The sequence below is a fragment of the Melospiza georgiana genome, chromosome 24 (assembly GCF_028018845.1).
Source record: "Melospiza georgiana isolate bMelGeo1 chromosome 24, bMelGeo1.pri, whole genome shotgun sequence".
NCBI classification, from domain to species: domain Eukaryota; kingdom Metazoa; phylum Chordata; class Aves; order Passeriformes; family Passerellidae; genus Melospiza; species Melospiza georgiana.
In genome coordinates this window covers 6,645,599-6,671,507 of record NC_080453.1, presented here as the reverse complement: position 1 = coordinate 6,671,507, position 25,909 = coordinate 6,645,599, and the positions used below count along the sequence as shown (strand labels likewise).

At 42.6% G+C, this 25,909-nt stretch overlaps 2 protein-coding genes across 2 annotated transcripts in view; one reads left to right on the top strand and one right to left on the bottom strand.

Moving 5' to 3' along the window:
- The window catches only part of TFAP2E (transcription factor AP-2 epsilon), a 23,368-nt gene extending 21,010 nt beyond the window's left edge, over window positions 1-2,358 (top strand). Inside the window, 3 exon segments of the mRNA XM_058040388.1 lie at window positions 5-171; window positions 173-330; window positions 2,070-2,358. Coding sequence (XP_057896371.1) covers window positions 5-171; window positions 173-330; window positions 2,070-2,358 — 614 coding nt within the window.
- A 13,189-nt stretch (window positions 2,359-15,547) lies between these two features.
- PSMB2 (proteasome 20S subunit beta 2) lies at window positions 15,548-25,464 on the bottom strand. The gene is made up of 6 exons (XM_058040461.1): window positions 25,341-25,464; window positions 22,960-23,082; window positions 22,374-22,444; window positions 18,253-18,415; window positions 16,588-16,637; window positions 15,548-15,776 (listed from the first exon to the last, which is right to left on the bottom strand). The coding sequence occupies exons 1-6, from the start codon at window positions 25,429-25,431 to the stop codon at window positions 15,669-15,671; spliced, it is 606 nt and encodes a 201-aa protein (XP_057896444.1). The 5' UTR covers window positions 25,432-25,464; the 3' UTR covers window positions 15,548-15,668.
- Between the last annotated feature and the right edge of the window lie 445 nt (window positions 25,465-25,909).

Here is a 25,909-nt window from a genome sequence, read left to right as displayed (position 1 = left end):
AGAGCTCTTGGGTGGCCACTGAGACAGGGAAGGGCGCCAGTGCCACCAGAACTGAGCGCCAATGGTTCTGAAGCTCTACAGGAGTTCCCACCTCCCAGTTTCCACCTCCCAGTTCCCAGCTCCCAGTTCCCAGTTCCCAGTGCCACTGGTGCTGGCACAGTGCTGATGTCCCTCTGTCCTGCTCTCAGGTGAAGCCATTCACCTGGCCCGGGATTTTGGCTACGTCTGTGAAACCGAGTTCCCGGCCAAGGCAGCAGCGGAGTACCTGTGCCGGCAGCACTCCGACCCCACGGAGCTCCACACCAGGAAAAACATGCTGCTGGCCACCAAGTGAGTGCAGAGGGCAGGGAGCCACTGGGGCACTGGGGATCTGCAGCCTGGCAGGGCAGAATGAGCCCCCAAACTTTGCTTTTCTGCGGGGAATATCGCCAGCAAGGGCGTTATTTACAAATCACAAATGGTACAGGATTGCTGTGGAAGGTGCCTTGAGCTGTTTTATTTTCCAGCATCAGTCTCACTACATGGTGATGACAATGGGAAGGTGCCATTGCCACAGCTCACATCCCAGGCAGCAGACCAAGAACTTAATGTTACAACTCACTTTAAAAGTTTTTTGACCAATCACACAAAGCAAAAGCACATTGACAGTAGTTCCATCCAACCACTATAAGCACAGGTACCTTTGGTTAAACAATGCTTGCTTATTTCAAATACAATACCTGCTTGTAAGCCTTAAAACAAGCGCACTGAGCTCCATTATGAAGCTTCAACCTTCCTAATATCTCTCTAGATAAACTTTTCTGCAGCTTAGAGAGTTATTCTAGACAAGCGTTAATACACAGACTATTGTTCTATTTGTCCTTGCTTTTCTACAGTTTAAATAATTTTTCTGCTGACCAATCTCACGGCTGCTGCTCAGCTCCAGTCACAGTTCTGCTGTCTCTGGGGCCTGCCTTTTGCAGCTTTCCCAAACCCCTCAGATTTTGTGGATTTCCACAGGGAAGACATGGGTTCAGCAATTAGCCCCCAAACTTTGCTTTTCTGTGGGGAAGGAAGGTGTCCAGCAAGGGGGATGGCCTGTAGGGATTTGAGGGTTTGTCCCTGCATGGTAGAGGGTAATCCAGCCCTGGAGAGCATTTTGGTACTGCCTCATGTGCCCTTTCCAAGCTGTGGCTCCAGTTCTGCATTTAGTGGCTTTCCCTAGGCTGGAGCCAAAAATTCCCAATGGGGAGGTGGCTGTTGAGGCAGGGAACAGGAAAAGAACCCCAAAATGCACCCGTAGAGGTGGTGGATGTCCCTGAAAGCATTTAATGCTAGTGTTAAAAACACCAATCACTTGTTTTTAAAACTTTAAAAGTTTAATAGCAATAAAATGGTTATAAAAATAGTAATACAATTAGAGTAATAATAATTTGGACAATTTGAATTAGGACGATATAAGACAAGAAATACAAAGAGTTTGAGGCAGTCCGGGTACCTTTTCCGGGCAGCATAAACCCAAAAAAGGACCCACGTTAACAAAGGATTAACCCTTAAAAGCAACAGCCTGTTGTATATTCATACACTTCATACATGATGCATAAATTCCATTAAAACACAGGATTCTGTATGGTCAGTGCCAACTTCTTCCTCTGAATCCTAACAGCACCTTGGAGGCAGGAAGAAGTTCATTTCTTCTGATAAGAGAGCAATAAATTCCCTTTCTCTGAAAGATTCAGGTGTCCTGTGGCTGCTATCTCGCTGCGAGTCCTTTCTTTAAAAAAGTACCCTACGTAGCATCGTTTCTATTTTAACAACTTTTATAACCTAAACCTATATTTACCACACTACTTAAGAGAATTAATACAGCATCACTTCCTAACACAACACATATAATATTCATTTTAATATTTGTGAAAAGGCAGTCATAAGACACATGCACTTTTCACGCTAGGTTGGACGAAGTTCCGAGCGACCTGGTGCCCGCACCAGAACTGGATGATCTTTCAGCTCCCTTCCAACCCAAACTGTTCTGTGATCCCATGGCTGTGTCCCGCAGCGTCCCAGTGACCAAACCTCTCTTTTTTCAGGCAAATTTGCAAGGAGTTTGCAGACCTGATCGCCCAGGATCGCTCTCCGCTGGGGAACAGCCGCCCCTCGCTGATCCTGGAGCCGGGCGTGCAGAGCTGCCTGACCCATTTCAGCCTCATCACCCACGGCTTCGGGGGCCCTGCCATCTGCGCCGCCCTCACCGCCTTCCAGAACTACCTGGTGGAGTCCCTCAAGGGGCTGGATAAAATATTCCTCAACAGCACGGGCAACGGGCACACGGCCGGGGACTCCAAAGCGTCAGACAAGGAGGTGAAGCATCGGAAATAACGAAATTGCAGCGCTGCCTCCCCGCCGTGGGAGCTTCCCCTGGCTCCACGGGGGAAAAAGGTGACCCACAGCACTGTTCCTGAACTGCTGAGTTTGGATGTCATAAAGCAAACAAAGAACAGACGGGAAAAAAAGGAAGGTTTAAAGAATTTGAGAAGAAGACAGTGCTAATGAACGTAGTGAGGTTGAGAGAAGCCAGGCTGGTGGCTTTGGGGTTTTGCCTTTTTTTTTTTTTGTTTTGTAACGTGGATGCAGGAAGACAAGTCATGTGCAATTTGATTTTATTTTGCTTTTTTTTAAAAAAAATAAAAACATAGTGAAATCCTGGAATTTGTTTCTAGTGGAAAAACTGAGAGGAAAGAGCAAAAAGCCTCATCAGTGCAAGACCCAGAGCAGGAGCAGCCCTGGCTCTACCTGGATTTATCCACTGGTTTTGAGGCTGGAACCTTCCCATTTCCCCACAGCCCACGCCAAGGAACACTGCTGGCAGAACTGCTGTGGATTTAAAGCAGGTCCAGGCTTTGTTTACAGCTTCAAACTGAGACTCACTGTGGATTTTCCTGTGGGCTGAGGAGCCCCAAAGCCACGGCACGAGGGAGGAACAACCACACCACAGCCAACGGGTCCCAGGGCAGATCAAGGGGAGTGCCCCCACCGCTGCCCTCCTGGCTGGGGATAAGGCAGGTGAAGTTAAACCCAGGACTAAATAAAACTCCACAACCCACAGATAACAGCACACAAGTTTCTAAATTTAGTAATAATAATAATAATAATAATAATAATAATAAATAAAGCACAAGGAGCAGAACTTGAACCAGGCCAAACGGAACTCTTCTAAATCTGTATATATTTATTTATGTGTAATTAAAATCTGAAAGTTTTAAAATGTCCAGTGCAAGTTATTTATATCAAATTGAGTTGTTTTTTTTTTTTGTTTTGCCTTTTTTTTTTGTTTGATTGTTTGTTTGTTTTGGGTTGGGTTTTTTTTTTCCTTTGAAAGATGAAAATCTTTGGATTTTCTGCCATTAGAAATGGGAATGAAGTTTTGGATCCACCAAACTGTAGCATGGACAAGCTAGGCTGTGATGATGATGATGACTCTAGAAGTTCTGCAGGATTTTGTACTTGCTGTCGTTTCTCTTAATGCTGCAATAGATGTACAACACCCACACTACAATGTCATTCTCATTCTCTTAATAAACCTCTTTTTATTTGAAGAAAGCACCTCCATCGTCTTTGTGAGAAGATCCTTCGCCTCTGTATATAAAAGGGATTTGATTAGATGGAAATGACATAAAATTGCACGGATTGAAGAAAGAATTCTCCAGTTTCATGGCTGGGGGTTGAGTGCTGCCACAAGGAGAGCTTGGGGGTGACAGGAGCTGATGTTCCTGCCTGGTGTCCCCAGCCCTTGTGCCGAGCCAGCCGGCGCCAGTGGAGATGAATGAGCTTGCTGATGTTTCAGGGCAGTCAAATCCAAACCTGTCTGTGAGGAGCTGCAGAAGGACCTCATGGTATCAGTGATAAAAGAGGAGATAAAACAGCCCCGCTGATCTCCAGGCAATGAAGCTCCAAATTAGTTTTGTTGGTGGCGTCGCCACGAGCAGGACGCGGCAGCAGCTCCCAGAGCTCAGAAATGAACACAAAGGGAATGGTCAGGAAAAGGATGAACAAAGCAAAAAACCAGATTGTGTGTGCCAGCCCTGCGCTGCTCTGTCCTGAATGGCACTTACAGATCTGGTAAATTCCAGCTGGTAAATCCGTGGGGAACTCAGGTGGGAGCAACTCCCACACAGGGCAGGACCAAGGGCTGTAGGAGGAAGAACGTGAGCAGGATGTGACAGAGGTGTGGAAAATTATGGGATAAAAGAACACAAACAGGGAAAAATGACACTAAACCAAGAGGCAGGACACCCATGAAGTGGTCAGGAAGCAGATTTAGGTAAATTTTACGTGCCTCAGGTAAGAAGCTGTGATTTTTCACAGGAACAGGTGTAAAAATGGCTTTTGACACAATGCAAGAGGGTGATTTTAGGGACCCTTTCTTACACATCTTTGCTGGTCACAGAGGAGCAGCTGCAGGGACTGAGCTATAGCATCAATCCCTGCATTGCAAACCCTTCTCAGAGTTTGCACCCCACAGGTTTCTCTGGAGGTGCAGAACAGGCTGATGCTAATAGAGGAAAAACCCCAAACAGTCCCAAAAGAGACCACAGGAGGTTTGAAACACAAACCTCCATCTCAGGAAAGTGTGAAAGGAAACACTTAATGTCCTAATATAATCTGTGGGGATGGCTCAGCGTCAGAAACTTGCATCTAAATATTCCCTTCAAAGCTTAGGGAGGCATTTAAATTGGGAATTGGATTGGAAAGGTCCCTTGGTATGAGGTTTGTGAAAGCAGAGACCTAAATGACGGGCTCTGCAGGTCTGGTTTTGCTCTGGACCTTCCCAAAGGAAGAGCCAAGAAACAAGGAGGAGTCAGGGGAGCAGAATGGAAATATTACAGACACATCAGAGGCTTGTTTACACTTCAAAGCCAGTTTGGATAATGCAGGGCGTGAGCCAAAAGCACAAAAACTATTCCTATTTAAAATTATTCCAAAGTAGGAGTGCCCTGTTCTGCATCAGCATAATCCACATTTAAATGGATTATGATAAAGGAGAGTAAGGTGCTTTTGTGCCACAATACAGGTTTCCCTACATGGGGTTATTTAGGATAACTGTGCTGAAATAATTCCATTTGCAGACATCCTCTGGTGCACGGTATCAGAGCAGAGCAAGCGACGCTCCAACGCAGGATGAAAGCGTGTGTGTGTGCACACTGTAATATCCAGGCATGAAATATCATTTCCTAATTTAATCACATTATGCAAACCTGGCTTGGCTGGGGCACTTTGAATATCAAGGAATTCTTAGACACAGCACGGATGAGCAACGCAGACAGAGAATCAGGATCTGCCTCCAGTAATTACACACCACATCCATGGGGTGGAAAACACCTCCCTCCCTCCTCATTTTCCTTTTCGGGTACCTGCAAGTCTTTGGAATGTTTGATGAAGAACAGTCTGGTGCCTGAAAGGCCAGGGCACCTCCAGTGACCCTGAGTGGGAGGAAGTTGCATGATTTGGATTCACTTGTTGATTCCACCACAGATGCTCGAGATGAGTAATGGACATGTCACATAGGAGCAACTTTCTAAAAGCATCAAGACTCCCCAAAATTTGGACACCCGCATTCCTGCAGGCCTACAGAGACACTTAGAAGAGTCAGGGGTTGTGCAAGGCCAATTCTTGTACTGAAGTCCCCTCCCAGCTCATTGTCCCATCCCCTGACATGTCCTCTCCCTTTCCATCCTGACAGAAAAAAAAAAAAAAACATTTTACACAATTCCAGGCTCAAGCCCAGTATAAATTCCCACACTGATTACAAATCTCATCGTGGGAAAATACATAGGATTGTGTCAAAGAGTAAAAATAGATCCAAAATAGATCCAAGAGTAAAAATAGGCTCAGGGTTTCTATGCTTGTTACAGAACACGCTGGAATTTCAATTCTAAAGGGGAATGAAACAACAAAAAAAAAAATAAATCTTTTTTGAATTAATTTTGAATGAATGACAAATCCAGGGAAACCACATAGCAATCCCTGACAAGTGAAAAAGAAAAAGAGAGAAACTCTTCAATCCCTCAGAGTCAGCTGTCCCAAGGGCAAACCAAGGGGAACATGGAGCAGTGACTGTGCTGCATCATTAACACCAGGGAGCAGAGGCTGTGCTGGAATTCCACACAGCTTTGGACAGACTGAATAATTACCTTTAAACAGGCACCTTAAAAGCAACAGGGTAATAACAGCTCTTGGTGTGAAACAACCCAATAACCAGAGTTTGCTGACCTGTAGTTAATGCATTCCTTCCTATAGGAGAGCCCACTAAATTCAGAATCCAGGAGCCACACAGCCTGTGAGCAAGGGAAGCTTTTCCTGGTGGTGCAGCTGAAGCAAAACACCAACAATGGAAATGTTTCCAAGCCAGGCAGTGAAATAAATGTGATTTGTGAGGGTGACACGATGCTCCTGAGATTATTGGTGTAGACCAAAACACCAACACTGCAATCAAACACCAACACTGGAAATGTTCCCAAGCCAGGCAGTGAAATAAATGTGATTTGTGAGGGTGACACGATGCTCCTGAGATTATTGGTGTAACCTTGCTCTCCCTGTCCAGGTGCAGGATGTGGAGCCTGCATTACCCAGACAGAGCTGGCACAGAATCTGACCCAGCCATCACCCAGATGTGGCCATGCTGAGGCACAAGTTATCACTTTGGTTTTCCCACCTTATCTCCTTTATATGAAAAATAATTCCCATTGTGTCCACCTGAGCATTTCCATATGATACCATAAATAGCAATAATAATTCCAGACACTGAACATCCACCCAGGCTTTGTCCCCATGATTGTGGTGCTGAAGCATCCCAGAACTTTTCCAAGGCAGGAAAAATTATGGCAGTGAAGTTCTGGATGGTTCCTTTGTATGTTTTTATCCTGACACCTTCAGATGATAATCAAATTATGATGATTTTCAGCACAGAAAAGGCTGAATTCCCTGAGATCCAGAAGGACTTCTCATTGGGATAGCCTTGTTCTAGTAGCAAAGGTTATAGCCAAAGAAAAAAAGTCAAATGGAGACATCTCAGCTTTTTTGGGGTGTAAATGAGTTCAGAGAAAGATCAATTTATTGCTCCAAGCCAAGAAGTTCTGCAGCACCTCAAGATGTGTCTGGATGCTGCAGCTTCTCACCTGACAATGGTTTTGCTGTGCAGAAGTGCCTTAAATTCTTCTTGAGTTTTTCCACTGTTTAGAGCCTTAAATTCACTAAAAGACAGCATTTTCTTGGTGTTACCTAACAACTTGTACCCAACAAAAAACAACTGGTCCATCGACCTCCTCTGGCCCAAAATTCTGTGTGTTCTCTGTGCTTCTATTTATTATTTCACAGAACAGAGAAGTTTATGTTCCCACAGTACCTTGTTGTGCCATCAAACATCAAATCCTCATTGTATTAAACATTGTGTTGAAACCTCTTCCCTGCAAATTTCTATTTCAGCAGGTAAGTTTACAAAGGAAACGGTTACCTGCACCTCACTGAGGACAGATGTGACATAAAGAGCTGAACACAGTGACATAGGGAGCTTAGGGAATTGTTGGGGTTCAAACACAGACAAACCAATTTGAGCACCGTCATTACAAAAAAAAAAAAAACCCAAAATTCATTTCAACACTCTGTTTCAAAGATATAATCTGTATGTTTATAATTTTATTACCAATGATAAAAGCCTATCACCTTCAAGAATCTCTGTTCTTCACTACCTGCAAAAGCTTTCCAGCAGCAGGCAGGACACGGGATGAAGGCAGTGCTGAGGAGGAGGAGGAGGAGGCTGGTGGAAAGGCCAGTTTGCTCAGTTTGGACCATGAAAACAACCTTTCTTACACCCTCTTGGTAATGTGCTGCTGTTTTGCCTCTTAAATGGACCCTGGCACCACAGGGAATTATTTCAGCCCAGGCCTCCCACTCCTGACCCATTTTCATTTCATTTCCTCTCCCAGCCCTGTCATATGGCAGCAGCACATTGTATGTTATATATTATATATTACAGATTATGGCTTTTGGAGTTTCCTGCTAATTTGGTCATCACAGGGATCCTCCAGGAGCACGCAGTAATCACCACGAGAGATGAGGCCAGTCCTGTAGCACACACAGCCCTGTGCAGGTTCTCTTTGTGAGGAAGATGGGCTTTGGCACAAAACTTCTCCAAAAAAACTTCTCCAGAGCCAAAACAGGCACAGGACATCCACAGCCCATCCCAGGATGGGAAAAGGGGAAGGTTTCAGACAAACTGAAGCATTCAGCTCTCCTCTCACTCTCCAGGAAAGTGAGGAAGGCCCAAGAGATGGGAAAACCTTTGGATCATCTTTCACAATATTTAGTATATGGACTATTTAGAGAATACAAAGGTCTTACTTGGTAAAGCAGAAAATTTAGATAGAATGCTAAAAAAATCAAGGAACATTCTTGTTTTAAAGTATTCCTGAAAAAAGTTGTCAATGCCTTTGAACCTGCTGAGCCAAGGAGTAATCCAGCAAATCCTGCGAGGAAAAAACAGCTCCGTTCAGCTCAGCTTGGGGCAAAAACTGTTTTCTATTAATTCCATGTGTTAATAAGCTTTTTCACAGCTTTTGAACATAAAGAACCTTTTGCTTTAGTACCCTGTAAATGTTGGAGCCAACATGGAAACCAAAACCAAAACTGCGTGGCTTCACAGCTCCTAAACACACCAGGAGGGGTCAACCTCAAATCCTTTCTGGTTTATGTGAACATGGAGCTCACACAAGCAGCCTTCCCCTGGTTATCACAGCACAGACCATCAATCCTGAGGCAAAAACCAACACAAAAACCTTGGAATATCAGGTGTGCCCCCAGAGTGATGCTCTGGGCAGGTTTCTCATGTGTATGGAGTGAACATTGCAAGACAAATTAAATTAAAACCCTGTTTTAATTCTTTTCTTCTTTAAGGTCCTCACTAAGAACTATGTGGGTTTAAAAAGAAGAAGAAAACCAGGTTTGAACTATATCGTTTTAAATCAGAGAAAATAAGGAATAAGTAAACCCTGGAAATCCTTTCATATCCCAAACTCAGCCTTGCCCAGTAACAAAGGTTTCAAAGATACACGGAACTGCTGCCCAAAAAATAAGGAAAACCACCAAATGAGCTGACAGCTTTGGAAATGTTTTCCTAATTCCCATGTCAGAGTCTGGCTATGTACTTGAAAGTTTCTGATTCCCATGTAATCCAGCTGGGGACATTTTAATTACACAGACAAGTGCATTTTCTGCTCCAGCCAGGCCCATAATGCCACCCTTGAGCCACGGCCTCAGCACACTGCAGGCTTGTTGGGAGGGAGCAAATGAATGGTTTGTGATACCCCACATACCAAACCAGCCTTTGCAGACTTTTCCTGATTTTTTCTTTTTTTCCTTCAGCAAATTTTGCTGTGGGATCACAGAAAGTCTTTTGGAAACAGCATCATGTGGTGGAGGAGCTTTTCCCTCCCTGGCACAGCTGCTGATAAAATCCTGTGAGCATCCTCAGCGTGAGCACACAGCAGTGAATGTCCAGAGCAGCTCTGCAAGGGAGAATTTAATATTCTAAAACTCCTAAAGATTTACTTCATTTACTTTAACTTCACATCAGTGCTTGGACGAACTAGGACAGGATGGATCCCAGCTGCTCTTTTTTTTTGGTTTTTGGCAAGTTTTTTGTGGTTTTTGGCTATCTTCCTTTGTGAAAATATGGATAATTACTTGTTTCACGGCACAACTGCCTAACGCTTGTGAAAAATAAAATTGTTTTATTTTAAAGAAAATTTATTAAAATAAAATAAGTGTCTTAAAGGAAGAAACAACCCTGTATGTCCCCCACAGCTGGGCAAGGCTCTGTTTGTCTGTCTATGAATTCTGTGACCACCAGCTGATCTGCAAGGCAGCGAGAGGACAAACCAGTTTGGGAGAAGGCAGCAGCGTGCAGGATCACTGCCCTCTGCTGAACCCAGAGCTGGGGAGACACACAGGTGCTCCCTACAAACCAAAATCTCTGGGAGCAGGAATGGCATCACCACATTCCCAGTGCAATATTTGGTAAAAGGAGATCAAGCGCCACTGAGGCCCACGGGTGTTTTGGTGGTGCAGCAGCAGGATATTGTCAATAATCCCCAGAATACTGACACAAAAAACCCTAGAGTTACCTTTGTCTGATGGAAATTACCTCGAGGAGATCCACAATTTTCATGTTTGTGCATAAACACGAGAAATATTTAACAACATCAAGGAAACCTCTCCTAAGCAAAAGGTAATTTAACCAAATCAAAACACACCCAACCAAGAAATCATTTCGGAGGATTCAGTGATTATGTTGGCCCCACCTTGTAGTGCTGTCTTAGAGTTGATTTATAGATCAAAAATTATTCCACACTTGCTGGCATTCATTTTGATTTTCTCTCTATAGATCTGATCAGCAGAATTGAATTTTTCATAAATCTTGCTAACTTTACTGTATTACACAGGGGAAAATACCATCCTGGCAGTTGTGAAACAGATCCTTTTAGACACCCTCTCCCCATGCCCCAACAGCCAAGGGTTTTCTCTGCCTTCCACAGCTGTCTCCAGTTAAACTACATGAATCAGCTTATTGGATAACGACCTAATTGCACATTAGCACAGAAACAAAACACTTAAACTGTCACTTTACATTTTCAAGACAACTAACTTATTTTTTAACATAGTCTTCAGCCACTCAGATCTAAACCAACATAGTCAAGGGCATGGAAAATAGACAAGTTGTATATTTTAATTCCACCATGTACATTTTGTTGTTTTTTTTTTTTTTTTTTAATCTGTTAAAACAACTGATGTCTGTTTAGCTTGATCAGTGAAAATTTCCTGCATTAAATTACTGTTGATGGCTGATAACAACACATGGAAATTCTATGTAAGGTTAAACCCTGAAAGAATTAAAAATGGCTTGAAGGATAAACTTTTTACAAGTAGGATAAATTAATTTTTCCTTAAATATATAAATATAGTGCTTCACAGGTAGCAAAGAGAGGGTTTTTATTCCTCAAATGTTAAATAATTTAATACAAAAGGAATATATTGTCCCTGCTTCAGATGGGAAAATGGACTCAACCAAATCCTATGAGCATAATCCCTAATGTCAGGCCTGGCATGGGCTAATGCCTCTTGGAGGAGCCTACTGTCAAAACTAGAGACAGGAGCAGAGGAAAACACAACCTTGGGAGAGCTCAGCCTCATCTCTCCCTTCTGCTCCCACATCGTGACTCTGGGAAGTGACAGCTCCATTTGGTGACAAAGCTTCTGCCAGTGCCTGATCACCATGAGCAGAAGAGGAACTCAGGGACTGCTGAGGATAGGATGCAGGGTTGATCACACACTCTTTATTTCTAGTTGTTGCTGTTGTTGTTATTATTATTAATTTATTTATTTTTTATTTTTATTAGGCAGTCTCATGAATTTTTGAGGACACTCAGGTTTGCACTGATACCCAGTCCCTGCTTGAGGCTGTTCACCTGCCCAGGGCTGGAGCATCTCTTGGTTGAAATATTATTATTATTATTATTATTATTATTATTATTATTATTATTATTATTATTATTATTATTATTATTATTATTATTATTATTATTATTATTATATTATTACTATTTAATTATTATTTAATAATTTAATTTCATTATTTAATTACTATTATTTAATAGAATATTATTTCAATAAATCATTATTATTTAATTATTTAATAGTTGATTCAATAATTATTTAATTATTTAATTTAATAATTATTATTATTTAATTATTATCATTAATTATTTAATTACAATGGTTATTTATTATTATTATTATTATTATTATTATTATTATTATTAGGCAGTCTCATGAATTTCTGACACTCAGGTCTGCACTGCTACCCAGTCCCTGCCTGAGCCCATTCACCTGCTCAGGGCTGGAGCATGTCTTGGTTTAATTAATTTATTATTATTATTATTATTATTATTATTATTATTATTATTATTATTATTATTATTATTATTATTATTATTATTATTATTGTTATTACTACTATTTTAATATTACTATTTAATTATTATTTAATAATTTCATTACATTATTTAATTACTATTATTTAATTAAATCATTATTATTTAATTATTCAATATTTGATTTAATAATTATTTAATTATTTAATTTTATTATTATTATTATTTAATTATTATCATTAATTATTTAATTATAATTATTATCTATTATCTATTATTATTATTATTATTATTATTAGGCAGTCTCATGAATTTCTGACACTCAAGTCTGCACTGCTACCCTGTCCCTGCCTGAGCCCATTCACCTGCCCAGGGCTGGAGCATGTCTTGGTTGAATTTATTTATTATCATTATCATTATACTTATAGTTATTATTACTATTACTATTACTATTCAGTCTCATGAATTTCTGACACTCAGGTTTGCACTGCTACCCTGTCCCTGCCTGAGCCCATTCACCTGCCCAGGGCTGGAGCATCACCTGGTTTATTTAACAGGGCCATGGATTTCTTGAAGAAATCCTGGGGAAAGGAAGGTGAATCAGCCTGGGGGGCTCAGCAGCTCCCCACAGAACTGAACCCAGCAGCATGGGAGGCAGTTTCACCTTCCAGGCATTTCAGTTTTTGATTGATGTCCCTGCTTGGCTGTCACTTCACTCAGGGAGGACTTTTGAGTCGTGGAGTCACTTTTAGGCAGCAGAACTGTGTTGGCACCATTACAGATTTCTGTGAGACCAATTCCACAAGGCAGCTGAGCTCTGATGGCTCCTCTGGGCCAGTGCTTCTGGTCACAGGGAGGTCTATCCCAAAACACAGATTTTCTTCCTTGGAAAGGTGTAATTAACACCAAGAAAAAGCCCCGTGAGCGCTGCACCCACGCTCACATTCCTCTTCCAGCAAAGCACTCCCAACCCAAGGTGGCCTAAGGCACAGAGAATCTGTAAACTGATCTTGGAGCTCACTCAGAGCTCTGGAGAGATGAGCTGGTGATGATCTGCTCCCCAGGAAAAGCCCATCCTTAAACAGGAAACCTAACACAAGAAAAAGGGCCTTGTTAACTCTTTGGGCCCTGAGGCTTTGAGAGTAAAACATATGGTCAGAATTAGCAGGCAAGGCCAGGCAGAGCAGCTCACCGTGGCCACAGTGCCCCAGGAACAAGGTACCTTGACTGCTACATTCATTTCTCATAATATGAACCACAAAAATTAGTACAAAGCAGTATTTTCTTGCAGTGCTCAATTATTTCCAAGATTTCTTATGAAAGAGGTCTGTCATGACAAATACAAATGGAGAGGTGAATTCTTTTGAAAAGGGATTCCTGGATTCCAGGCTAAATATGGTTTTCAGAAGCTTTAGGGCTAAATGTGAAGCAGGTAAGAAGTTTTCTACTCTTTCATTAACTTAAATATTGGTTTTTCAAACAGATTCCATGTAATACTGTCAAAAATGCAAACTGGCTTCTGAATTTGAGTATCAGCACATTTTAAAAAGTAAACTATACAGCAAAGTATCACACTTCTCCTTAAAAAGTATGAATTCTTGGAAAGTCCTTAAAAAAATCTCCTCTGTTAGAGGCTACAGTCCAATCTCATCACGGGCCAGTTCTTTTGTTCCTGGTTTGGAATCAAGGGCTGTATTTATTCATTCCTCAAGGTTGCTGCTCCATTGGCTTCAGATGCAACCCCTTGGATCTTCCTTTCCATGGGGGATTCAGATCCTGGGCCCTGCCCTCGGGCAAAACATATGTTCCACTGCAACCTGGATCCAACCAGAGAATAATTGTTTTATGTTTATTAATCACCTGCATGCAAAATAGGTGCCAATAAAAACTGCAGGCAGATTCTCTGCCAGGCTCACATCACCCAAAAGCTCCACACCACAGTTTGGTGTCTGAACAATGAATCCCTCCAATGAAGAGGCATCGCTGCTTTGATATGCAGTGACAAAAATATCACATCAGCTCAGCCCCTCTGCAGTGATGAGCTTGAAATGAGACAAGAAACCTGCAAAAACATTCAACATCAGTGGGAAAATAAATTAGAGATGCTGCATTAAGCTAAACAAGTAGATTAATGCAACACGAAGGGGTGAGATTTCAGTGGCGGAACGACAACGCTCCGACTCTGCTCGTGTTAAATGTGACCTGCCAAGAGGAAATCATCAGGCTGGGGATTGCTGAGTGTGAAAGTTTAAAAGGTTTTCAAGAGATAAAGTGAGTTGTAGCAAAATGTTTTAGAGTTCTGTGCCATTGGCCTTAAATAAAAGCCATTGCAGGCATTACAGCAAAACCAGCTGTAATTAAAGTCATTCTGGGAAGAATTAAACTACAAAGCCTGATGGGACTCCAGGGAAGAATTAGATTTAAGTAAGAGGAAGGGTGAGTTAAGGCACTGGAGCTGCAAATTCCTTCTGTGTCATTAAGCAAGTCTCAGTCTCATCCATTCCAGAAGACAGGAATACTCTAAGACTGACAACTTTTTTTTGGGAGAAAACAAATCTTCTCAAAGAGCCCACTGAGGTAAGACCAAAAAGCTTAAACAAATTACCAGTTAAGTCTGTCACTCACCTTCTCCAGCTGAGAACTTGTGCCACAACACACAACTATCAGTCTGCACACGATTCTGCACACATCTACTTCCAAGACTCTTTTTATGAGCTTATTCCAACATAAAAATAAGCATCCAGAGCAATTTTAATGCCAATTCAAGTAGGGAAGGAGTCACACCAAAAACTGTTCTCAGAAAAATCACTTCTGGGCAGACCACAAGTATCAGCCACATGATAATTATCTGAGGCTGTTCCATGAATGGGGGTTTTGTAGGGAAGCAGCATCTTGAGCCTAGATGGATCATCAGGGATTATTCTCAAGGAAACAAAGCTCTAGCTAGCTGAGAGTAATTCAAAGATTTATGAGGAGTGCTGCAGTTTAATTTCTCACTGAACTGCTTTCATGTACTTCTAAATGTACAGACACATCAATTAAGAAACATCACACAATTGATATATTAGTTTCTATTTAAAATACTACTTAAATTCTATTTAATGTAGTTAGGAACCCACTGTGCCAGCAGAATGTTCTTTCCCAGTAACAGAACCATTGCCAGGTGAGTTAAAAGTGCATTTCAAAATCCATTCTACTTGGAAACCTTTGTATCAATCTAATTCAAGTGAAAAAAAAAAAAAAACTCTATCAAAAGCAAATTAGGTCTCTGAAAACCTGATTAATATTTTATACAGCAAAGAGTGGTAACATCTTTGAAAAAATAATGTAGATGCTGCATGTTTGGCATGGACCACTTGCCTGGGGTTTGATGAGCTTTACTGATGACAGCACAATGTCATCTAGAAAACACAATTTCCCCACAAATAAGAAATTTGGAGAGCAGTAAAATCTCAGAAGAGGAAAGATAAATAACCTGAATGTGCCCCCATGAACTGTAAATCAAGTTTCACTTTCACTGTGGAACAATTCACTCAAATCCTCTCAGGAAGGATCAGTGGAATAAAAAGATAAAACTGGCTATATAAATGTCAGGCTTTATTCCAGCTCCCACTGCAGTACATTACTCGTGTACTTCAAATGAATAGAAAAAAAAAACAAACCAAGAGAGAACAAAACAAGATTGTTGAAGAAAGATCTTGGGGGTTAGGACTCCACTTTGGCAAGGGGTATATTGTCCACTTCGTGGATGCCCTCCTTGTCAATGAACCGGGCGTTGAAGGAGGTCAGGTTGAGGATGAAGCGTTTCTGGAGCTGCACAGCAAAGACAAAAAGAAGAAATGAGATTCACTCAAAGCTTATACCAAAGAGAAAAGTATACTTTAAATTTCTATCCTGGTTTTAGTGACCTGAAATGTTAGGAACTAGGGTGGGTTTTTTCACTGCTCATGAATGAATTAGTGGGAGTTTGTTGTAAGATGGATCACATTAGACAAACCTTGGGTAGAGATGTAAAATAGCCAGGCCTGTTAGCAAGAAGATATTTAAACAATAAAACTAGAGTGGGCTAAAACTTTGGACACAAAGATACTTCAAACAGGACCTCTTTGGAGCACTTCTTGATGTTATATTCAAATCAACCTCTTAAAGACAAGGATAAAGACTATTTTCCTACAATAAAAGCCTTGGTGTCTGAAATGTCTGCAGTCTAATGTTGACACTAAAACTGGTCATGAACTTTAAGGTCAAGGCTTTACCTCAGGTATCACTTCACAAGCTGGAAAAGAATTAGTATATGCTTCTAAGAGTTCTTAGGTGTAACACAAGTGACAAGCATGCTGCAGTACATTCAGAAGAAACATAAGAGGGAAAAGTCTGGATCAATATTATGCTAAGCACGCAAAAAGCTCAAGTTTAGGTTCTGGAGGACGTGAACCATGCAAAGGCAATGCAACTGCCTGTAAATCCTTTTCCTCAGTAGCTATTCCACATCTGGCCAGTGCCTTTATTACCCTTCTGGCAAAGGCAGCAAGAAATGCAGCAAGAGGAACAGGAAAGTATCAGGAATGAATGCAAACAAACATTCCTTTCTCAGGAGCATCAGGGCCCGAGTTCAGACACTCACCTCCTGTAGACATTTTTTTAAGAGCTCCACAGCTTCCTCACGTGTGATACCTGAAAGGGAAAACATCCACAGATTGATTTCATTAGAGGCCATCTCTCTCCACAGAAACTTTTATTAAATTTAAACAGCTTTTCAGCTGAGCACCAAAACCTCTCCTTCCCAGCTAACAGAAAACACTTTCCAGATGTCCCGAGGACGCTCTGCACCGCGGTGCTCACGCCCCAACAAGCCATTGAGAATCGATTTGTTACAGGGAATGGGAAGCATGACGGAATTCTGCCTCCCATGGCCAGGGCCTGGCTCAGAGCAGCACAGCCACCTCCCTCTCCTGCAGTTTAAATCAGCTCCAGCTGCCCCAGTCCAGGGCAGGAGGTGGAGATGGGTTTAGTGGATGTTCCTGCTGGGTATGAGCTCAATAAAGGACAAGGCACGTGTGGGATGCTCCTGCTATTCTCACACTTCAGGATAAAATCCAGCACTCTATAGGGGTGACAAGCCATGACAATGAAGTTCATTATTTTCCTCTGTTCCACGAGGAATGGTGAAAATGGAACAATAGAATGTTGAGGGACATGACTAGAAAACAAACAGGGTTGGTGGGTCTAAAACTTCTTTCTAGGCTTTGTTCCAGACCTGCATCCACAGCTCAGGCAAGTTAAATGAAAATGATCAGTTTATAGTTACATTTCTTGAAGGAGGTAGATGAAAGGATTTCTAATCTCATAGCAGAGATAATAACTCAAACTCAGCTTTGCACACAGGAGTCAAATAGTTTGTAGCTAAAGCCAAAGATGTCAGATTAACAATATTCTGTGCTTTGCACATTTCCTTATCTGCACAGTGGGGATGGGGCCACGTATCTTTCTTGGCACTGGATTATGATGCTAAAACTGAAAGTTTAGACAGGTACAAACACGTGCAAGAGTTATGATGAGCAGCTGCCAAGTGCACAGAAATGTGAATCAGTCTAAAACCTCTCTTGCCCAGAGAAGCTGTGGCTGCCCCATCCCTGGAAGTGTCCATGGCCAGACTGGAGAGGGCTTGGAGCACCCTGGGACAGTGAAAGGTGTCCCTGCCCATGGCAGGAGGTGAAATGAGATGAGCTTTAAGGTTCCTTCCAACCCAAACCATTCCATACTCTGTGATTCATCACCACCACTCCAGAGAGCTGGAGATGATCTTGCTAGGAACATCTTTTCATTTGAATGTTTTTAATTTATCACACACAGAGTCAATCCAAGATATGGAGCAATAGCATCTGGGACTGACCTCTGAATATTGATACTCTGGGAAAATGTACATGTCAGAGCCAACAGACAAGCAAGAAGATAGAGCTGTCAAACTGTTATTTATTAAAAGCAGACTAGCAGCTGCCAATGGTCCAGGAAAGTCTAATCATATTTCAGAATAACTGAAATGTCCTTTACTCCCAGTCTGATGTGCTGCAAACAGGAAAAAAAATTAAGGAGTTGACTAGTTTTCTGTTCCCATGCTAGCAAAACCAAAGGCAACCTTTCGAGCTCCATTTATCCAACAAAAAGTCAAGTTCCAATCTGTTACACCACAGCAATGCCACCTGACTCAGCAAATGTCACTCTCACTGGTTAATAAACTCAAGGGCTAAACTGAAGCAGGAGAATTTTCCTGTCCAGTGGCTCCACTCACCTGGCTTGTAATAGCGGTCAAGGATGCTGAGGGTGAGGAATGCTCCATATCCATGTGCTGCAAAAGGAGCCTTGGCCAGAGCTGCCAGGTAATCCATGTAGTACAGGGCAGGGCCCTCATGGTCATCATAGCCAGCCAGGAGAAGGTTCACATGGTAAGGGGTCTGAAGGAGAAATGATGGTTTTGTTAGAGCACTCACAGCAAATCTCTGAATCCCAATCCCCTGTGCACCAGGGAACAGCAGCAGAGCTGATTAGACAATCCCTTATCATAAAATGCTACATCAATCCTGTCTGCAGCACAGTCTCGAGCTAAAAGTGATCAGGTTTTCTGGTAACATGGAGTGCACAAGCAAACAAAAACATAGAACTCTCATTCTCTTGCAAACCAGTGTGTTTGGGGGTTTCTTACAGCTTTCACAACACACTCAAACTTTAAAAAACTTGAATGCAGTTTTCACGCCAGATTCTTTCACTCAACATAAAAATTGTGGATTTTTACTGCTGACACGTGAGCACAACGTGAACATTTTGCAGTTTCTGAGAACTCTTTGTTCATTTAACCTGCTCTGTGCTCTCTCCCCACTCCCCCTCCCAGTGAGCACGTATGAAAGCTCTCACACAGTGCAGTTACACACAGTGTCCTGTTCACTGGCAATTTGCTTTTTATTGCATGTACCAAGTTTAATCTTTAATATTTGGCTGTTTACTCCATGTTCTGGTTTAGTGTTCCACCATCATGAATAAATCACACATCTCTTCTTCTCCTACATCTCCTTCCAAGATCTGTACTTTGTAAAACCATGAAACACACGTGCACTGTATTATTTTTAAACACAAGATCAGAAAAAATTTGGGCATTGTATGTATTTTTAAAAGCAGCTTTTATATACTTCCAGTATTTCCATATCTACACAATGTTTCTTATTAAATTAATTGTACTAACAGGATATCTCCAAATTGCTGGAAAACCTGGATCAACAAAGCAACAAAATAAGAAAAAAAAAAGATGATGCAACTACCAGATTAAAAAAGTAAACAAAATTTCACCCTAAAGCCAAAACATTAACTGCATCATAGGAAAAGTTAATTTTGATACTCAATACAGTAAATTTCCACACAAACAAAAAAAAAAATCACATGCCACTATATTTTTACTTTCAGACAGTATGAAAGAATAAAGCAGGCTACAGTTATATATAAAACATCACTTTAAATTGTGTGATTTAATCTTCAAAGCATCCAAGAATATTTGGAAAGAAGTTACCATGCAGCTGTATTGGTTTAATTAGGCTGTATTTCATCATTTATTTATTCTGAAACATCACACAAGTTGATATTTAAGAGCCATGACACAAGATCACTCAAATTATTGTGTGACTTGGAATTACCAACATTGGCATATGTGAGATACTCAACCATAAATAAATGGTGTTATACAGACTTAAACCCATCTGTAAACTGATTTTCAGTTTTAAGTTCTCCTGCTAATGGTCTCTGAGACTTCTTAAAACTCCAATGTAAATAATTATCCCTCATGCTTTATTAGTCTAGAAAGGCAGGATTTAAACATTAATCTATTTATTACTTCCATGATTATAAATGAAATTTGCAGTGTAACACCTCAATGCTGGGACTGAAATTTCTTGTGCATCCCAATCCTTTTGTCCATTCCTTCCTTGACTTTTGTAACTTGGTCCATGCCAACAATTCTCAACTCTTTACCAGGCTGCTGTGGTTAAAGGGCCATCAAATGAGTGCTGACTAACACTCCAGGACATTATTTTGACCCCAAACTTCCCTTCCTACAGAAGCACCACTTCTCATCCCAAGTAGTTTTGCACTTGGTGCTGTTTGATTTAAAATAACAACAGCAATTAGGAGATGTGTGAAATTGTTCAGGATTTACAGCTGAAGAGCACAGTTGTGCCAACCAGCCCAGGCCCAGCTCGGTGGTGACACAGCCCGGTGACATCTGGTGCAAGGCAAAGTCACAGCGAGGGGGGAAAGGTGGGAGCAAGGAAACCTCCTGCCAAGTGTGGACATGGGGAGAGGAGCTGAGAGCTCCCTTTGGAATCCAGCCAGGCCCTGTCACCTATAATTAAACAGCATCACAGTCAGAGACTCAACTTCATCACCTTTGCAGGGCAGGGGGCTTTTTTCCCTACTCCCCCCCACCTCAGCAGTGAGATCAATGTACCAAACGTTTTTGTACCAAACTTTTCCCCACCAAACTTTTTACGTCTCAACCATCTTCCCACTCCTAACAGGAGGCACTGGCATGTTTTAATTTTTATTTTCATGATCCACATGATTACCTTAGTAGCCTCCAGGAATCCCTTATGCAGTTTCAAGCACCAGCGTTAATCCTTCTGGTATATTATGATGAAAATGTAACAAAATTCACAGAAAAAGAACAACTCTGATGGCAAGGCTTGTATTATAAAATTCTAAATGCCACAAACAAACCGTGAAGTGCTAAGTTAGAGAAAAAAGCTTCTGCCTGCAATGTGGAGATCAGTGTAGTGTGACAGCAGTGTCAGAGAGCGCTGCGCGCCCTGGGGCGCTGCCATCTGCACCAGAGCAGCGTTTTTGTCTCTGGTAAATAAACACATCTGCCTCTGCCAGTGTCCTCCCCACGCTGCTGCCTTCTGCAGAAGGTGAGCTGGAAGAAAGGAGTGGGCTCAGCAAGGAGTGGAGCCACAGGGAGGATCAGGCCACAAGGGATGTGGCGCAGAGGAAGACAAAGGTGCCTCATCAGTGCTGCCTCCTGATGCGCAGGTTTATCAAAAAGCCTGTTAAAAATACTTTAAATCATATGTAAGAAATGGCTGCCTCTGCTGAAAGGGGATTCAGACTTTCAAGGCCTTGAGATGAGCCATCAGCACCAGGGCCAGGCCCCAGCAGCATCACTGCTTCACATCAGCCTCGAGAACTGCACAGGAATGCACAGAACACACACAGACCTTCCAAACCACACCTCAACACAAGCTAAAGCAAACAGCATCACTGCCAACCATCACCTGCCAGCCTGCAGCTGGATTAAGCCATTGAAACCAGAAGAGCAGTGTGGAATCACAGAATATCCTGAGTTGGAAAGGACCCACAAGGAAAAACTTCTACTTGCAGCTGTGATTCATGCCAGAAAGGAGAACAATGATCTCTGGCTGTTCCTGTGCATGAGTTCTGGAAGAACTCTCACTCCACATGTGTAATTCTCAACAATACAGCTCTGAGGTTAATACTGGCCTTTATTTGCTACTGTAAAACCTGATTTCAGGCCTGAGCAGTGCACTGTTAGAACAGCAACACAGTTTGGGCTATCCCACACTCTATCCTTGACAGAGCTGAACAACTTCATTCTCAACATCCTCTTTCTTCCTGTTTTCTTTCATGTAGCACATTACATTCTTCTCAATGAAATGCTTCCTAACCTTAGATCATTAAAGGTTTGTTTGCTCCCTCACAGCAGCTTTTCATACTTTGAAAAAAATCACCCTAGGAAACATCACTAATAATTGCAGTTCAGTAACTTGAAAACACAACCCCAACTTGGATGTGGTATTTACCAAAAAGCCTCATGTTGCTGTTTACAAAAGGCACTTGTTTTCCTAAGTACATCAAACAGCTTTGCTCTATGAAATCATTTTCCAAGAAGATTAAACGGATTTGGAGCATTTGCATGAAACCCACAACCTTATCTCGATGTTCAGGAAGTTGAATTCACTTCACGTCTGCAGTGTGTGACAAAGTGTTTACTGGGCCCAAGGCTGGAATTTTAAGTTTATGGCTGTATCAGTTATTGATAAGTGATGTGATAAGTTTTTCAAATAAGCAAATCAAGTTCTGTTTTACTAAGATATGATTTCAGCAATGTGAACTCACAGAATATCAGAATCAGTGATGTTGGAGAAGATCTTCAAGATCAAGTCCAACCTGTGACCCATCAACCCCTTGTTACCCACACCAGAGCACTGGATGTTCCTTGACCCTACTACATCCCTGAGCAGCCAGCTCCAAATTCATCACCAAAAACAGCAGCTCCCACCTTTTTCAGAGTCCATTATGTGAGGATGGAAATGCTCCCTGGAACCTGTGCCAACACCTCTCAGCTTTACTCACCCGGCTGCGCAGATAGTCCGCGAGGTTCCGCCGGGTGAAGTTTGCAGCTGCAGTGGGAGACAATTCATAGCCTGGAGGAGAAATGTGACAAATATTGATTTGGTAACAGCCCAGATCACTCATGTTTCACCTTCCCATACCTTCTCTGAAATGACAAAATGTAGTGACAAAATAGAGGCTTTTGTCTAATTCTGGTTTGTTCTGAAAGCTACAAGGCCTCAGACTCTGGGTGTTTCATATCTCCATGGACCACAGAAATAAATGGCTTCAAAAAATTAAAATATTAAGGACATGTAGCTTGACTTCTTTGTCCAATGTATCAGAAGAACTGGTGACAGTTAGCATGCAATGGATGTATTAAGAGAATAAGTCTGTCAGTAAAATATTTGTGTCATTTATATTGCAAAAGTTTCCAGGATTTGGATCCAGACTCTTATTTCTGCATCCTGCCTGAATTATCACCTTTGCTGGACACTAAAAATGCAAGAATCTTCACAGAAGGTTTGAGAACAGCACTTTCCACCAACATTCACCTGGGAACCACCCTTAGCTCTGCTGCCAACTCCCAGTGTCCTGCTTCACTCACCATTTCTCATTTTGTAGAGCTGAACATTTTTCTGGATGTATTCTGCAAACTGCACCGTGTCTCCAGGCTCCCCCACACACAGCAGTAAAATCTTTTCACTCATCTTAAACATTTTGTCATGATCTAGGCAAAGAAAAACATTGTGAGTGCCATGGTCACAAGGAAGAATAAATTATTTTGGCAATATCCTGACACATCAGGATTTTACAGAAGCAAGAAAGAGATTTGGATAAATGCATCATGACCTGGAGCACCTTGATAAAAAGCCTTTCTTTCTGAGCACAGACTGACATTTGGTGTCTCACAGACACAGAACACAAGAGTTGTTGAAGAGAAACAAAGCCCTTCAGGAAGGGAGGCATTCCAAAAATATATAGTATTTCCTATTTTAGAAGCAAGGTAGGAAAGAATAAAGCTTCACACAGAATATTGTGTTCAAAGCATAAGGTTTTGCTTCCTGGGATCAGGAGTAAGAATTTTGCTTAGTGACTATTTAACTTTTTTCAAATATTCTGCAACAGAAGCAAATAATTTAATATAAATCTGAAATATCAACACATTGAGCAAAACAATCTCAGGAAATCCAGAAACAAATTCCATGTCAAATGATGCCCTTTCACTTATATCCAGCAGTCCCAAAAACCAGAAGTTTACATGAATGAAACATTTCTTTTGCTTATCATTTTTTGAGGAAAAAACCAAATCAAACAACCAAAGAGAATGAAAATTGAAGTAACGATTATAAATCATAATGAAGCTGACCTACAAGCAGGAAATTAAGGAACAGTGACCCATATTTTTAGTCATAGTTTAGGCATATTTTCAGTCTGCAGTTTAGGACAGTTTTAAGTTTGTGTTTGAGGGGATCCAAGCTGTTGCAGTGACAGTGCTGAAGCCAATCCTGTGCTCACAGAGTCTCCTCTCACCAGAGCAGGTATCTGGCACTTGGATATCCCAGACAGACACTGAGGAGCTGCTGGATTGAAGGGAAAAATCTTTTTTCTCCACTGAGGGCTTGCACAAACACCGAGCCTCCACCTGCAGCTCACTGAATGGTGCTGAACAATCCCTGCTGCAAGGCAGGCACCGAGTGTCACAATCCTCTAAAATGATGTCAAAACCCATCACAGCACTGCAGCTGCTGTCTGGAGCTCAGGGGGAGCCCTGACACTGCCCAGCCCTGCAATCCCACACTGGTTTGGGCTGGAAAGGAGCTCAAAGCCATGGCAGGGACAACTCACACTGTCCCAGGCTGCTCCAAGCCCTGTCCAACCGGGCCTTGGGCACTGCCAGGGATCCAGGGGCAGCCACAGCTTCTCTGGGCACCCTGTGCCAGGGAATAATTCCTTCCCAATACCCCATCTATCCCTGCCCTCTGGCAGTGGGAAGCCTTTCCCTCTGTCTTGTCATTCCAGGCCTTTGTAAACTGCCTCTCTTCATCCTTCCTGCAGGCTCCCTTCAGGTACTGGAAGGGGTAATTAGGTCATCTAGAAAACTGAAATTGATTTACAAATAAATAGTAGCTTGTGAACAAACCTATATGGAACCAATATTAACTGAGAAAACATTATTTAAAATGATAAATTTTTTATTTTGTATATACCACCAGCTTTCAGAAGGGCCTCTAACACTGCTCCAACTGACCATCACAGACTTGAAGTGAAACATCTGAGGTAAAAGCAGCGCTATGATAATTTTTATAGATTTATTTATATTCATTTGTAGAGATCTGGCAATTTTGTATTCTACAAATTTGTTTTTAAAGAGCTACTAAAGCACAGCCTTTAGAATAGAACAAGCTTCAGTCTAGCAAGAAAAAAAATTGATTTTAGACAATTCCAGAGACTTGGTGATGCCCTAGATGTTTCACCATACAAAGAAACCAAAGCCATGTTTCAGTCTTGCTCCTGCGTCCTGTGCTGTGAATTTCACTGATACTTTTAGTCCCCACAATGCCTTTCTCCCATTAACTACGTTTTAGCAATGAATTAGACACAAGTGAGCACCTCCTGTCACACATCGTTATTAACCCTTTTACACTGCTGTGCAAAGCGAGGTTGGGGATCACAAGCCCACGCTGACCTGAACAGGAAAATTAAGCTGACAACCCAACACAGAGCGGTCACACTCGGTCACGACTGGGGACTTCACCCGGAGCAAGAGGGTAAAGTCTCCCGATTTAAGCCCAACTTTGGCTCCTACAGCCACTACACCTCCCTGAAGGACCCGGCAGCGCTCAAACCCAGAAACCTCCCCGGGCACAGCCTCCCCTCAGCCCGAGCGCCGGGCCCGCCGCACCCCACCGCGCACACCGCGGGGCCCTGCGACACCCTGCCCGCCCAGGGCTCAGCACGGGGCCCCGGCGGCTCCCAGGGTCTCACCGTGCTTCATCTGGATGATGCTGGTGGCCGCCACGGTGTCCGCGGCCACCAGGACGTAGTCGGGGCCCTGGATGCCGATCAGGTACTCCATGGCCGCGGTGACACAGCGCGGCCCGGCCCGCCCCGCCGCGCCTGCGCGCCCGCGCGCGCCGATGGCGTCACCGCTCGCGAGAGCCGCCCGCGCGCGCGGGGCCGCGCAGCCCTGAGGGGAGTGGGGGGGGCGGGAGTGTGAGGGGAAAGAGTTTCGTTGCTTTGGAGTAAAGGAGTGGTTAAAGGTGGAAAGGATGGGGTGGCCTTGAATTTGAGGGCATCGAGTTCCCTCCCTTTGGAATAATGGAGTGGTTAAAGGTGGAAAAGGACAGGGTGGCCTTGAATCTCAGAGGATTGGGTTCCATCCCTTTGGAATAAAAGGGATGGGGTGGCTTCGAATCTGAGCGAGTTGGGTTCCATCGCTTTGGGATGACGGGGTGGTTAAAGGTGGAAAAGGACGGGGGGTCTCGAATCTGAGTGGGTTGGGTTCCATCGCTTTGGGATAACGGGGTGGTTAAAGGTGGAAAAGGACGGGGGGG